Here is a 16,207-nt window from a genome sequence, read left to right on the forward strand (position 1 = left end):
TTATTTCCAGTCAAAAGCACGTGAATGCTTGACAAATTGTATTTACAACTTCCGATCTCGGGAGCAGGAGCTTATGAAGAGCACTTGAAGGAAGCGTCTGTTATGACGCGCAGTGCATGCTGGGGCTTGATGTTCGCTGTAATCCACCACCAATCCGAGTTCTCTGCGCCGCGAATAGCGAAGAACACCATTTCCCATGTTGCCTCTGTCTTTATCACGGAAGGACACGCCCCCCTGACTTGCAACCATGGATGTATGCTTCCAGTACGTCTGATAGCACGTATGTCAACTTGTGATAGTGTTTTGCGCACTTAGTAAATGAATAATAACGGCTAACGGCCGCAACGCACCGAGGACAGCGCGGGAGTTTTTTTTACTACAAATGGCAACTTTCGTCTTTTTCTCGGTAAACAGGACGGCGCAAACCACGGCGCGGCGATGTTTTATTTCACATTCAAACGGGTTGGCTAGTACAGGACACTTATCCTCATTTCACAGCTCCTCGGTGCGCCGATGGACTTCGCTTCCGGGATCGAGATGGTTTTCCAGGGGTACGGGAGTGCGGTTCATGTCCCAGGGGACCGGCGCAGGCAGATCCGCATACGGCCGGACCAGAAGGGGAGCGCTGGCGCTCACTGGAGCCGCAGCGGCAGCAGCAGCGGCAGTAGCGGGGTTCATGGCCAACGCCAGCCACTTCCAGCGAGCTGAAATGGCATCGAGGGTCCCTCAAGTCGCGGAGGAGGAGAGAGAGGGAGAAGAGGGGGATATCCTGGAGAGATGCAGGGGGTTCATGTCTCCTCCCGTGACCGACGTCGAGGTGCTGCAGCAGAGGAAGGGGGAGATGTGCACGAGGATGGAGATGCTGATCATGGAGACGCAGGCCGAGTTCTGCAAAGCCCTGCAGAAGGTGGACGGAGGGACGTTCAAGGTGGACCGGTGGGAGAGGAAGGAAGGTAGGTACAGTCAGCACAGCAGCACGGTGGGTCATTTAGGATTGGCAAACTGCAGCACCCAGTGTGGAGCAGGCTCACTATCATCCTAGTCAAGTCATGTTTTATTTATACAGCCCTTTATCACAAGCATGTCTCAAAAGGGCTTTACATACCATCATGTATACATCACTATATACCATACAGTACATACTCCATCATATACATCATCATATACATTCTACATATAGGCGTACATCATATACTACATCATATACATACTATATCACCCTGATCATTATGCTAAAAAAAACTGCATGGCCAAAGGTTCCCACACCCTGACATGGTTGTAATTACAGTGAATCTATTTCACACTATAGCCATTCTGCTGTATTCTACATGGCCATTGCTACTAATGAAAATGTCACCTTAGCTGACATTAATTAAATGCGGGTTAATAAAATAATTTAATCGTTATAGGCCATAAAATACACTTGTTCCTAATTTTTGTGATGAATGAATTGAACTTTTTTTCCTCTGTGTGTGTGTGTGTGTGTGTGTGTGTGTGTGTGTGTGTGTGTGTCAGGTGGCGGAGGAATCAGCTGTGTGATGCAGGATGGCAAGGTGTTTGAGAAGGCGGGCGTCAACGTGTCGGTGGTGTTTGGGAATCTCACCGAGGAGGCAGCCAGGCAGATGAGGAGCAGAGGGAAAGTCCTCAAAGGGAAAGATGGTCAGTCCTCCTAAGCTGTTGTTTGTATACAGGCCCAGACCTAGACTTAGCTTTTTGGCCAGAGGTGTGGTAACCTACATTCAGAGTAATGTGTCCCTAGCACTTCTCCATTATACACAAATATTCTTGGGACACAGGAAACTGTGTTGCATCTGCTGTCTGTTTGTGCTTGACCTCCTTGCTCTTGGTTGTTTGTAATGTTGGCAATCTAAGAGTTTCAGCTCATTCTTACTGCTGTACTTATTGTAAGTTGGTCTGCATGAGAGCATCAGCTGCATGTCTAAAATAAAGTAAATAGGTAATGCTGAGATAAAAGAAGCACAATCACTCAAACATCAGTAGAGGTAGAGTAACCAGTTGTGTGCAGAAGTGTAAACATAGTGACTTCACAACTTGAGTCCAAAGGTGCGTGTTACGCAATAAAATGTCCCTGCTTTTTTTATCCCGGCTTTACACCAACATGTGCTTCGGAGGTCAGATTATGTTGTTCTCTCCCAGGTAAGCTGCCATTCTGTGCCATGGGAGTGAGCTCCGTCATCCACCCCAAGAACCCCCACATCCCCACAGTGCACTTCAACTACAGATACTTTGAGATTGAAGAGGAAGATGGTGAGTGTGCGATTGTCAAGCCTCGACGTCAGCGGTTGTGTCTTGGTATCAGTGACGCTATTGAGTACATGGATGAATGATAACCCTTGTCTTCCTCTTCCTTGGGTCTGTGTGTGTGTGTGTGTGTGTTCCAGGCTCTAAGCAGTGGTGGTTCGGAGGAGGCACAGACCTGACTCCAATTTATGTTAGTAAGGAAGATGCGTTCCTCTTCCACAACACCCTGAAGGAAGCCTGTGACAAGCACCACCCGCAGTACTACCCCGACTTCAAGAAATGGTACAGCTTGAGCTTAGTCCTCTGTGTGTGTGTGTGTGTGTGCGTGTGCATGCTGTGTGAGTATGTGTGTGTCCATGTGAGCCATGGCCATGCATTAGGGATGTGACGATATACTTATCTCACGATACGATGCGATACGCCGTATGGGGTTCACAATTCGATACAAACACGATACGATGTAATAAATCAAATTTCAATGACAACAAAGTCTGACTGTGCAGAAATATGTTTATTTCTGAGACACAAATCTTTCTAGCCATGGCATCGTCTTGCTAGAATGTAAACAACAATTTTAAAAACGTCATTACAAAGTGCGAATAATACAATTTCAATGGAGAGCTTGTGAAATTGTGATGGGCAAGCTGTCTCATTTATAATTACTACAGCAGAATAAAATGTAGCTAATATTGTGATTCATTTTTCGGGCCGCACAATACGCATTGTCACATTTTTGAATTCCGATATATTGAATTTCGACGTATCATCCCATCCCTACCATGCATATATGGGTAACCTATATGGGTGCATGTGTGGGCAGGTGTGTACGTGCATGACTCAATGACTGTATCTGACTAATGGAAAAGCGTACGTGCCTGTATGTCTAATTTGTGTTTGTGTGTGTGCAGTGTGTGTGTGGGTCACTGTGGGTGTGTCCTAACTGTAAGATGATGATAAGATAAGAAGTCTCTGCCTACAATCTCCAGTTGCAGAAGAACCGTTTAGCCGGAGGTAGCCAGTGAATGACCTGGGAGGGGTGTGGCTTATCTAATGTGGCCTGTCTTAAGGGAATTTAGTTAAGTGTCTTAAGGGAATTTAGTTAAGTTCAATTCAATTTTAATTGAAGCATCTTTGTATAGCTCTTTGCTTTTGAATATTTTCCAGTCCAGAAAAAAAAGTATGTTATCACAGAGGTGCTAATTTTTGGGCCAAATATAATGTTAGTGCTGATATGTCCTGTTGACTTGATGTAAAGAAATGATCCACTTTAAAACTCTTTAACACTGTTAAAGAAAACAGTTATCGGTGATGTAGCTTGCATTCCTGGCTCCAAACATAGACGAATAGGAGAAACATTTTCAACTATCTAAAACATCAACAGTAAACATCAGGTTTTGGTCTCAGTCCCTCAGAATCAAAGAGCGAGGGCTTCTATCTAGAGCTGCCATTTTGCACCGATGTTCAATATTCATACAGGGAGAAATCTGTTGTAGAAGAGGCAGAGACCAATTTCTCCACCGACAGTAGCCTCAATTGACCAGAATGCAATGCAGCTACAAGACATGATGTGTTTTTTTGCCTGTAAAGATCTAGCTTTCCATACATATACACAATTGTATAAGTCTTGCGTCCGTCCTGTATTAGATTACGCAGCTGGAGTTTGGGGCTTTCCAGATCACTCTAAATGTAATACAATCCAATATAGAGCTATTCTCCAAGCTTCTATTTCAAGCTTACACCAAATTTGGCTTGGTTTGTGGTGATATTGGACGGGAACCAAGAGGGGTCAGACACAAATGTCAAATGATTTGTTTATGGAACAGACTGGTAAATTTACCAGAACATAGGCTCACCAGAAAAAATATTTACGTGGGAAATAATTATATATGGGCCAAATGACTGTTGTTTTTATGAATTTCTTTTGGCTAGATAATTATGAAAAACAAAGGGTAGTTTCCATATTGTATGCTTCGTTTGTAAAGCATGGGGATAAAAGGCAGGGTATTTTGTTTGTGTGATATCTGTGTTTGCTGAATTTTCTTTTTTTTTTTTATAATGTTATACACCCATGTAACTTCTTGGTAAGTAAGTTCATGTGGGCTGGGCACCTTGTGTGTATGACACTTTAATAAACTAATCAGTCAATCTGGGAAATGTAGGAAATCACTAACTTGTTTTTGTTTTCTTTTAGCACTGTACTGTTAAGATGTCACACAAAATGGTGACTGTGAGAAAGGAATAGAAAGGCGGGCTTTAGAGGGTTAAATGTAGTGTATTTTCATCTATAGTGAATGAAAACTTAAGTGCATCCATCTGGTCTCTAGGTGCGACAGGTACTTCTATATCCGCCACAGAGGAGAGACTCGGGGAATAGGAGGCATCTTCTTCGACGACCTGGACTCTCCTAGTCAGGAGGAGGCGTTCAGCTTCGTCAGGAGCTGCGCCCGCACTGTGGTGCCCTGCTACCTGCCCATCGTTCACAAACACCTCAACGACGCCTTCACTGACGAGGAGAAAGACTGGCAGCAGGTTCGACGAGGCCGGTGAGTACAAGACCGAGGGTTGGTTTCACAAAACAACCTTTGCCACAAGGGACTTCTTTCAGTCTGTGGCTTTTGTTGATAAGTTACAGTTACATTTTGCATTCTAGTTTAACGTGCTTTGGATTGCTTCATGAAAGCAACAAGTCTAAACAGTTTCCACTTAATCTATTATATGCAATTTAAATCCAGGCCTCTACAGCAGGTTTTGTGTGTCTGTGTTGCAGGTATGTGGAGTTCAACTTGGTGTATGACCGGGGAGTGAAGTTCGGCTTGGCCACACCTGGCTCCAGAATTGAGAGCATCCTCATGTCCCTCCCCCTCACTGCCAGGTAAGCCAGCACTGGTTTGACGCAGTGGTCGGCCTGCGTCAGTAATTAAGCCTGTGTGTGTGTTGCTCGGTGACCAAACTCACCCTTCGTCCCCAGGTGGGAGTATATGCACGAACCTGCCAAAGGCACCCAGGAGGCGGAGATGCTGGAGGTGTTACGAAACCCTAAGGAGTGGGTGTGACCGGTTTCCAGGTTTACATCTAACTACGGACACAACATCCAGGAAAACATCTTTGTCATCTTTTTTCATGGTCTGACCTGTTTGGCTAAATCAGCAGCAGTTAACACTTCTGCTGTTTGTTGGCCAACAGCACACACACTCGCACTGTGTTTATCTAAAAGGACTTATTACAGTTGTTTATCTGTACCGCTGCTCTTCTTGCTTTCCTGTTCGTCATGTTTTGTTAACACTTAATCGCATTGGGATTGCATTATTGTCACTGGGATTTGTGCCATTCCTTATTGTCAGGCAACTTCACCGGTGACCATTATACCCGCTTTTGGGTCATCTCACATTGCATAATATTGTTTGTGTCAAACACTAGCTGTGTTTTCTATGCCTGCGCTAAATGTGGCTTGCTCTACTTGAAGCTGTCACAGCTTTCCACTTTCCAAAGGTACTCCTTGAAGAAAGCACTGAAAGGGAAATAAGGAATCAACTGAGCCACTGAAGTGGTGTACGCCACTGTTTATATCCAATGTTAATAAATCTGTTTTTGATGTTTTAATGCGTCTGGACACAACAATGGGTTACTTTTGATGCCAAATAATTAGAATGTGTTCCATGTTGAGCCTGATTTACTTAATTACTTAATTAGTCATTTCCTACATACTTGGCTTGTTTATACAGCTTTTAGAAACAGATGGACTTTGTTCTACAGAGGATAAATATGGTCTTCTGATGAAGTGGTTATTTGAAGAGTTTCCAAAAAGAAATGCCATTTGTGACACCCACTCTTACAAAATAATTGATAGCAGAGAATTAACACTAATTATCTAAAACTGTTGGTAACTTAATTCCTTGTTTAATGAGCACTTTTACAGCCTGGATTGTATTTGAGACATTGAGTGATCAATTTTAGTAAACATTTTTTCCAAGTGTATACAGCATTCTGTGATAGATTTTCACTCCCACAGTTCCAGGAAAGGACACAAAGCACATTTTAAATGTTTTATTACAAATTAATTCAAGCTTCTGCACATATCCAAGGATTTATAACAGGTTCCCTTGCATTTCATGTTATTCAAAGGTTTATCATTTTTTGTTTGTTTGATAAGGCATCGTAAAAACAGGACTTCATAAGTAACAGTACAACAACTGACCCAACCAAAATGGCTACTCCCTACCAGCACAGCTCAGTTCAAGGTCATCGCAGAGGAACAAGTGCTGAGGTTCACAGGTCAACTCGCAAAAAAAAAACGAAAAAACAAAAGAAAAAATCAGTGCTCAAAGTCTGTAGTGTACATAATAGACATTTTTGACATTTATCAGTATGAATGAACATTAGGCAGATATATTTGGTTTCTAGAATGTATGCAGCAGTATTGCATATCGATTATTATGAGAACATTTGTCAGAGGATTACAGTGACATCGTTATTGCTGAGAGTGACGCTGGAGACGCCAAACCAGACTCTGCCCTAGTATTCATGCTCATTCTGAGCTTCAACACAAAGTGCCTTCATTCGCCATCTAACATAGTTACATTAGTATCAACGCATTCACTGCATTCCTGTGCAGTAAAAAAAATTAGCACTCTCACTAAAACGTACTCTCACACACACATACAGAATATACATATTTATATACAGGTACATTACACATGCTAAACATGGCCTCTGTCCATAGTGACATTTAATACTGCATCTTTCCCTTCCAATGAGTGAAACAGGTTTTAGCTCCACCTCCTCTCTTCCCGACGCTTCTGTTTCTATTGCTTTCTGTCCCACATTCCTTAGCAGGTCACCCCACCGCTCACATTTATAGTATAGCTTCAACCCTATTTGAATAGTCTTCAATGCACCCTCCTTTGGAGAGGTCACATCATCGGATAAATGAAAGTAGCACAGCAGAAGATTCCTTAGTCCTATCCAGTACAGTTAGATCTGCGTCAGGGGGAAGAGTAGGGATTGGGAAGGATGCATTTTCACAGTATTCAAGCAGGGTCTGAATAAATGTCACCCGCCATGAGATGGGACATGGGTGGGCAAGCACGGACCATCAACAAACAACGCTGGGCTAGATCCAAGTCCATGTGTACAGACCATGTTGCATGCCTGACCAAAATATAGGCGCACAAGACACACATACACAAAACACATTTCAGCAGCAGCTCTATATAACAGATTTCCTTGTGTTACCAATTCCTAAACTCCAAAGCATTCAAAAAATAGGTCTATACTAGAGTTAGACCGATATATCAGTTTGCCGATACATCTGGCCGGTATTGGCCCTTTATTAAATATTGCATATCAGCCAGTCAATGTCGTCCACCGCCGATATGATGGAGGTTCCAGCTACAGAAACAGTCTAACAGTCCGTAAATCCTGCAGTGAAATTTCATTTCCTTTGCACATTTAATTTATTCAATAATGAAATTAATTATTCATTTAAAAGGCATAATGTATCCCAGAGTTTCCCCTACCATTGAAGAGGTGGTGTGGGTCACTTTGCCTTAAAGGGATAGTTCAGAATTGTTTACATCTCCGAGATGGCGTGCATCAGCTAGCCTACCAGCCAGCATCACTCTGCTTCACACAGGAACTAATACAGAGACCATAGGCACAGAAAACAGTAAGGGATTTGGCGATAGTTTCACTCCGAAATGATGAAATAACGTCTCAAATTCGCCATGGCATATACTCCGAAGTGTATCTGTGGAGTATGTTTAAATGCGTTTGGAGCTGAATGAAGTTTGACCCCGTTTACGTCCGTTTCTAACTGTGGCTCGCTACAACATCACAGGTGAGTAGAAAATAAGAATAGATGTAAAAAAAATCTAACTCATCCCTTTAAGGAGCTGCTCACCTACCTAAAAGAATTTAATTAGTGTAAGTTTCAATGGAGAATTTTAATGTCCCATGGTCTAAATGCTGTTTCTGAGGCTTTTCCAGCCTGCCAGGAATAAAATTCTGTGGGAAACACTGAATCCTTGTAGTTATTTTGGAAAGATATTGAATTTCGGCACAAAATATTGGCTTTTGGGCACTTCAGTCTAAACATATCGGTATCAGCCTTCAAAAACGCATATCGGTCGAACCCTAGTCTGTACATCTAGAATTGTTTTCCTTTCTTGTTACTATGGCAATCAGAAACTCCTTTTTTCTCCTACACATCACATGCAGCCTTTGTTATGCCTTCTGTGTTAAATGATTCGCTACAGAATGATAGTGCGGACGCCACTTGAGGAAAGTCAACGGAGGTCTCAGTTTGTTTTGGTATTGCAATATCATTGGCTCCTTCTCCACTATCACTCCACCTCCTTGATGAGCGGTTAGTGCAAGTTTCAACAGCGCTGGTTCCAGCAAAGATTGCCATTAGTCCATTAACCAGAGAGTTAACGGTGTGTCTGTGTGTGTTGAAAGGGGGAGGCCGGTGACGATGGCATTGCTAAATGATACGAAGGTCTTAGTGTAGGTTAGGGCGTTTGTTGTGGTGAGTCAGGCTGGTTGTTTACTTCCCATGGCCATTGTTGACACTAGTAGAGCTGGTGTTGACTATATCCTCGTACTGCGGCGGCGGCTCCGTCTCTATGTGGACGTCTGTATGGCCCACTGCCTCCTCGTAAGACGGCGGCGGGTCTCCGGCGCTTCCTCTCCCCGATGTGAGCTCTGAGCCCGGATAGGCCGGGCTGCTGTGGGCACTGAGCTCCGATTGGTCGTGGTGGTGGTATTCCCTCCCCCACTCGTCCATAGAGACCACTGACAGGCCGGGGTCGTGGTGCGAGCGTCCCAGGCCGGGGCTGCGCTCCGAGCGTTTGCGGGAGTGGCAGCGCCACACGGTGATGGCTACCGCGGCGATGAGCAGCACGACCAATAGCAACGGCAGAATCAAGTAGAGGGAGTGGACTCCGCCCACCACCGCCTCCAGCCCTCCAGACGGGTTGCTCTCCCGCACATATTCCTCCCAGAAACGTCTCTGCAGCCAATCAGAAGAGAGACAGACATGCCATCAAACCATTCAGAGATCAGAAATGTAAGATAAGACTAAGTACAAAAATGTTTCCAAAAGCCCAAAGTCACAGTACACAGCGTCCACTCTATGAACACTTTTTATCTGGATTACTGCAACACAATGCCAGTGCACAACAACGCCCAAACAAAAAGCGTCCACATGATTGTGCGTGTCCATCTGCGTGACTTTGCTCTCCAGGCTCCCACAATAGTTTTACAATTATGCCTGCCTCCCTCCCTCCCTCCCTCCCTCCCTCGCATACGCTCAGCTGTTCTTCCTGCTGATAATCATCACTTCCTGAAAAAAAAATAACAGCCACATTCCACAAGCTAGCACACTTGGCGTAGGATTTCATCGCTGGATACAAAAACACCAGGAAAAACACTAGGAGCGGTTTGCGTGTTTGCCCGCATGTATCCATCCATACACAAAGCGTGGCAGGTGTTTTTAGGTGTTTTTCTCTTCCTGTGTGTGTATTTGTGTGTGTGTGTGTGTGGCCTTCTGGAGGAACTGTGGATGAGAATGTGATGGGAAGTGCCCACTTGATAAGCCGAATGACACGCCACTCCTTCCTCTGATATCCAAGCCAGGTGTACGCACTGGCGCTCACTGAAAGACCCCATGAAACGGCATCTTTACTTCCTTGATTTGATGTATTTCCTCTTGAAACAAGGATGTTGAGGCAGGAAATAACGCAGGGAGGAATCATTCAAAAGTGTAAATCAATGGAATATGAGTCAGGGAGAGAAAGGCAGTTTTATTCAATGGGGGGGGAGCGGAGGGGCGAGATTGTTCAAAAATCTGTGATGGTTTTATTGGTTGGAATTTATATTTACGCCTCCTGGTGCAGCATGAGGTCACCATTAAAGATACTCTGTTTTCCAGACTCTGAATACCGTAGTAAAAGTTTGTGTTTGCGTGCGTCTGCTGTTCCCCTCACCGTCTTCTCGTCGTTCTCGAAGGCCTCGCGGGCCTCCTCGTAGGTGCAGATCTCCTCGCGGCACTCCCTCTGGATGTTGCCCTGCTTCATCTCCTCCAGCAAGAAGTTGGCCCTGCGCAGCCGCCGTAGCACCGAGTGGGCCACGTCCGCCGGCAGGAACACTGGGAACACCGGGGCGAGAGAGGACGAGAGGAGTGGAGGTGACAGAGAGAGAGAGGGAGAGAGAGAGAGAGAGAGAGAGAGACAAGGTCAGGCAGGGGGAAAGAGGGAAACGTGAGATTGAGAGATGGTATGAGAGAGAGAAAAAAAAGGGAATGCATGAGTGAAAGTACGAAGGGGAGACAAGAAATGAGGAAGAAAAAAAAGAGGAAAGGAGCAGCGAGTCAGTAAGAGGCACAGCAGGGAGGACGAAGCAGAGAGGCAGAGAAGGGGGGTAAGAAATTAAGCAAAGGGAGAGAGCATTGAAAGAGAGGAGTTTAGAGAAAAAAAAGGAGGATAGAGATGCCGAGAAACAAGCAAAGAAAGGGAGAGAGAGAGAGAGAGAGAGGTGGGGACTGAAACAAAGCCAACAGAAGAGAGCCGAGCGCTGCCCACTAACTGCGTTTCTGCATAAAAACAAAAGCGCCTTTGATTGGGCCGTCCATCCCTGGGCAATATAAGAGAAACTGGAGGAATGAACTGAGAGCGGCGGACAGAGCGGCCCTCTGTTTCACACATCCAGGATAAGAGCATGAGGGCAAGAACATAAACCGCACGCAAGATGCTGCAACATGCCTCGGGAATGTCTGATTAGCTGTAAAGAGGGAATGGCAGCGTCCCTATGACTCATAACTACAGGGGTTTGATCAGGACAGCGCATAAAAAGCAGGAAATCGTGGGCAAAAAAACAGGAAAACGGGGAATTCCCCTGGGAAAGAATGGCAATTGTGTGCACAAGACAACTGAAGAAACCTGAAATATCACATTCCAGTGACTAACTTGTATGCGAGACAAACAATAATGGAAGAACAGGCAGGAAAAAGGCAAGAAATTGGAGCTCATATGAACTGATTTATGGCTCCTGGGTGACTGAAGTATTTAAGATGAGTATAGTGTTGTTAAACTCACCACTCCCCATGATTCCTGCGGGTCTGTTTGGGGTGATTTATCTGTGGAAACCCAAACACACATGGGTGAGATTAATGTACAGCTTGGAACCTGTTGACACAAATCAGTTAAACAATAATTAACCCAGAGCCCCCTTGTCAGTTAATCTCTCTCTCTCTCTCTCTCTCTCTCTCTCTCTCTCTCTCTCATAACAAAACAGTTATTTAAAGAAACAATAACAGCAATTGTATGAAGCAGGGAAGGATTAGGTCAATGAAGTTAAGCTACCTAATCCATCACTGCAAAAAATGTCAATCTTTTAACCAACTCGTGTTCAGTCTGAAAATCTTGTTTTCCTTAAAGCAAGTACAAAAAAATCTCCCAGTGGGTGAGATAATGTCGCATGTGTCTAAGAATTGTCTAGAAACAAATGACAATATCTTGAACTTAGGCAGAATAAGGCAGATCATTCCAAAAACAATATTATTCAATTTAAGACAATTATTTAAACATGATGTTTGTATAGGAAACAAGTGAAATAATCTAATTTCTTTGGCATAATTCTCCTCACTTGGTGAAATTGGGAAAATTACAGTTTCAAGGCGAAATACAGCAATAGGTGACTTGTAATGAAGGGACATTTTTTGCAGCGTTTAATTCTATTAGCTCCACACGGCCAGGCATTAAAGGGCAGTGTGTTGTGACCATGAGGCATCCCTAACCAGCCTGTAGTGAGTGACCAATGGCGGCTGCGGCTGCTGCTGACCAGGGTTACAGGAATGTAGCTGCTCCGACCCAAAATAGATCACCAGTGAGGAAACAAAATGTCACCAACAAAGCGCCGCCGCCCCGTTACAGGAATTACAACAGAGATGGAGCAACAACTGAAGGTTACAGCACCGTTAAGCTCTAATTACAGCTGCTTATCTTCGGTTCCCGTCCATATACCGTTACTGGTCTGCCTGCGGGATGGAGCTGGGTTAACGCTCCATGTATTTGCTGACAGGCGGGGATGATTTGTGGGATCAGTGCGCCTCCCGCTTCGGATGCGTTGTAGCGAGCGACACATCACCCGCACGGCCGGACTTCCCACATGGTGGCCGACAACAGGGCCCGCGCGAAACGTTAAACGTATTAACTCGGTACCGTAACCGTTTGCGGACAAAGAAAGAAACTTTATTTACCTGTTTTCTTCCCCAAATGCGCCTGGACGCTCCCTCGTCGCCTCCGCTGTCCAAAAATGTGGCTACGCAAGCGCACACAACTCTGTTTGCGTAGCGGCCCCCTTTGCCCGTGTTAAAGGGACAGTGCAGGGTTAACAAAGACCCGCCCTTCATCCAGGCAACAGGAATGATGATGACTTTAAAAAAAAAAAAAAAAAAGAAGATAGGAGATAATATCTAGAAAACTCAGTTTCTTGTGGAAAATGTAGGCTTGCTTCACCTTCAATAATAATAATAACAATAATAATACTAAAATGTATTGTTTTTGTGATTTTTTTGTGGCTTTTTTTTTTCCCTTTGTCTTGTTATGGATCTGATTGTTTTTCTACAATTTTCCACCACGGGTTTTTCTGTTGTAATTTAAATCCTATTATCCAAACCAGTTGTGTAAGCACCTCCATACTGTTTTATCACTGTGCAACTAAACTAAACTAAGTTTACCTATAAATTGACCCAATCCAAATTCTCTTTAATCTATCTTTTTTTAAATTATTATTTGCAATACGGTTGACTGCTACACCAATAACTATCTAAAGCTATATATAATACAATTATTATATTATGCATTGTATTAATTATTTTGGCAATATATTAGGCCTATGTCATATTGATTGTATTATAATTTATGTTTATCTTGTAAAGCACTTTGTTACTTTGCTATTTTATAAGTGCTCTGTAAGTAAATATTATTATTAGTAGTAGTAGTAGTGGTAGTGGTAGTAGTGGTAATGTAGTAGTCTATATAATTATAATTTAATAAATATATTATAGTTATAGGCTATTGAAATTCACTGCAATGATTTACTACCAAACAATATTTAATTGATAACCTTGGTGTCAGCCACATGCAGACCTTTCTCCTCACCTCATTTCACTTTGTTTTAGTACTGGTAATATCAACCAGTCATAGTTCTGCTGTATTGCTGGCTGATTACTATCAATAGCAGAACGATAAACAAGAGCTATCAATTGCTTTTCATTGCTTGTCAGTTTAGTATGTCATTTTTTTTTGTCAGTTTAGTATTCATTTAAAGAATTAATGTTCTTTGTCAATCAATTTAAAATTTTCAATCTAAGCGTTGACATTTTGCACCTGAAACATGAGATTGGATAAGTGTGAGCAGAGAAACAGCAGACAGGCTACAACCACTCCACAGCAGCATTGTGTTACATTAGGCCTGATGCCTTTCTCTCTCGCTGTACGTATGTGTGTGTGTGTGTGTGTGTGTGTGTGTGTGTGTGTGTGTGTTTGTGTGTTTGTGTGTACACTGTTCCTATTTATACCCAGGGACTCTCTGCTGATTACAATCTGTAATCATCAGTGATGATGTTGAAAGACTTTGCCACCAGGAACAATTGACCTACACTCCTGTAACTCGTAGATATATATATATACACACACACACACACACACACACGCACACGCACACACACACACACACACACACACAATCAAATCAATACTGCAGTGAAAGAGACAGCTTTTTCTACCCTGAAATAAATTGGTTTTGTTTTATTTTTGAAAATGAAGTTACAGTGAGAACCTTTTATTCAGGTGGCAGTGTAGGATGAGTTCTTCCATATATGTTGATTGAAAAATTGCATTTGCAGTTCAAATGTAATTATGAAGTTGATTAACTTAAAAATGTGTGTGTGTGTGTGTGTGTGTGTGTGTGTGTGTGTGTGTGTGTGTGTGTGTGTGTGTGTGAATCAATATGAATTAATTCCAAGATTCCTCCTTAAGGACAAAGACTTATCCGAGTTCAATTAGGAAAAAAAATTAGTGGTGTAAGCTTCCCTTAGCACATTAGAGTGCGGGTGTGTGTGTCTGTCTGTGTGTGTGTGGGTGGGTGTGTGAGGGTGTGTGTGTGTGAGAGAGAGAGAGAGAGAGAGAGAGAGAGAGAGAGAGAGAGAGTGAGATCGGAGTGTATGTGGAGAGAGAGAGAGAGAGAGAGAGAGAGAGAGAGAGAGAGAGATAGAGAAGTGGGGTAAAATGTTTGTGAGAGAAAAGCAGGGATTTAGTGGAGGGTAAAACCACTGAAACTCATTTTACTCTGCACCTTTTTAACCTAACTGAAATCAATAATGGTTTAAAAAATGGTTTTTCGTAATATAGCTATTATCAAACTGATGTTATATGAAGACAAGCTCTAAGGACAATGTATAAATGATTGCTTTTCTGACAATAACATTGATTTATGTCTGTTTGTGGTTGTTAATAGCCCATTTGGGTGACTCATTTTTGAAGGACGATGCCGATACTGATACTGTTGAATTGAAGCTACTGATAGCTGATAGTTTAAATTTGACCATTTTCATGCCAAAACAAGACAAGAATTCAGTGTTTCCCCCAGAATGTTATTCTTGTTAAGGTGGAAAAGCCTCTTAAACAGCATTTAGACCATCTTGTGACTTTAAAACTCCAAACCCAGACTAATTATTTTTAGGGTTAGAAGCTCTTTAAAGCAATATTCCACTTAGTTTTAACATGGGGGTTATTTGGCACTTGACCGCCATGAAAACCAGAATATAAACTACTCACCAAGATTGGATGCAGCTGGACGAGTTTGTAGCATTCTGATTTTTACTTCCCATTCATTTGAATGAGGCCACGAAAATAGCCTGAAAACCTACATTGAACACATTTGTGAACGGATTCAACAACAGATCCTGCTTTTAAGACAAGAAAGCAGTCCTGGATCCGCTGTCATTTTGCATTTCTATTCTTGCTTTACACTAAAAATTTGTATTTAAAAATAAAAGTAGATTCGGTCTCCCAAACAGAAACTATCAATCCTAAATGGTTTCCCTCCACTATGTTCTCTTCTGTCAATAAAAATGCAATTTGGTGAAATTATGTTCTAAAATCTTGGACCAACAGTCAGTTGAAAATCACAGTAGCAGGATCTGTTGTTGAATCAGTTCTCCAACGTGTTAAATGTCAGTTTTCAGGCTATTCTCGTGGCCTCAATCAAATGAATGGGAAGTAAAAATCCGAGTGCTACAAACTCGTCCAGCTGCATCCGATCTTGGTGAGTAGTTTATATTCTGGTTTTCATGGTGGTCAAGTGCCAAATAACTCCCATGTTAAAACTAAGTGGAATATTGCTAAGGCAGGGTAATTGGCCTTTAATTAAAGCATTTTTTTTAGAAAACATTATAAAAATTAAATAAATAAATTAACTGTATATAGAAAATGAAATTTCATTGTAGATTTTACAGATTGTTTTTATGTAGCTGTGGTCAGGGAGAAACATCATATCCGCAGTGGATGATGTGACTGACTGATATCCGATATCCGATACTTATAATAAAAATCCACCCTGAGATCCTCCTACGCTGTTATTTATCATCAATTTGTGATGTTAAATGTATTCCAAGAGTTATTTTATGATGAAGTGTTGTAAATTACTTTTTTGATGTAACCACTTTCCCTCAACCTGCCTTGTCAGTTAGTGATTTCATACATTTCCCAGAATGCCTTTTGACAACCCCAATAGAAGTGCCTGGACTTTTTGCTTTTGGTACACGCAGGAGAGAGCAATAACCCCACTACATCACCAATAGGCCTAGCTGTTTTGTTAACAGTGTTAAAATGTTTTAAGGTGTTTTTTTCCTTCAATAAAAGGCCAATATCGACCTGACAAACCG

General features: G+C 42.6%; 2 protein-coding genes across 2 annotated transcripts; one reads left to right on the plus strand and one right to left on the minus strand.

Annotated features, from left to right (window-relative positions):
• Positions 1-272: 272 nt before the first annotated feature.
• cpox (coproporphyrinogen oxidase) lies at positions 273-5,862 on the plus strand. Its single transcript, XM_071908566.2, has 7 exons — positions 273-953; positions 1,516-1,659; positions 2,158-2,268; positions 2,403-2,544; positions 4,587-4,805; positions 5,030-5,134; positions 5,231-5,862. The coding sequence occupies exons 1-7, from the start codon at positions 383-385 to the stop codon at positions 5,313-5,315; spliced, it is 1,377 nt and encodes a 458-aa protein (XP_071764667.2). The 5' UTR covers positions 273-382; the 3' UTR covers positions 5,316-5,862.
• Positions 5,863-6,291: 429 nt separating this feature from the next.
• prrg1 (proline rich Gla (G-carboxyglutamic acid) 1) lies at positions 6,292-12,618 on the minus strand. The gene is made up of 4 exons (XM_071908565.2): positions 12,518-12,618; positions 11,355-11,395; positions 10,248-10,408; positions 6,292-9,271 (listed from the first exon to the last, which is right to left on the minus strand). The coding sequence occupies exons 2-4, from the start codon at positions 11,362-11,364 to the stop codon at positions 8,807-8,809; spliced, it is 636 nt and encodes a 211-aa protein (XP_071764666.1). The 5' UTR covers positions 11,365-11,395; positions 12,518-12,618; the 3' UTR covers positions 6,292-8,806.
• Between the last annotated feature and the right edge of the window lie 3,589 nt (positions 12,619-16,207).

This window comes from Centroberyx gerrardi, chromosome 9 (assembly GCF_048128805.1).
Source record: "Centroberyx gerrardi isolate f3 chromosome 9, fCenGer3.hap1.cur.20231027, whole genome shotgun sequence".
In the NCBI taxonomy this organism is placed as follows: domain Eukaryota; kingdom Metazoa; phylum Chordata; class Actinopteri; order Beryciformes; family Berycidae; genus Centroberyx; species Centroberyx gerrardi.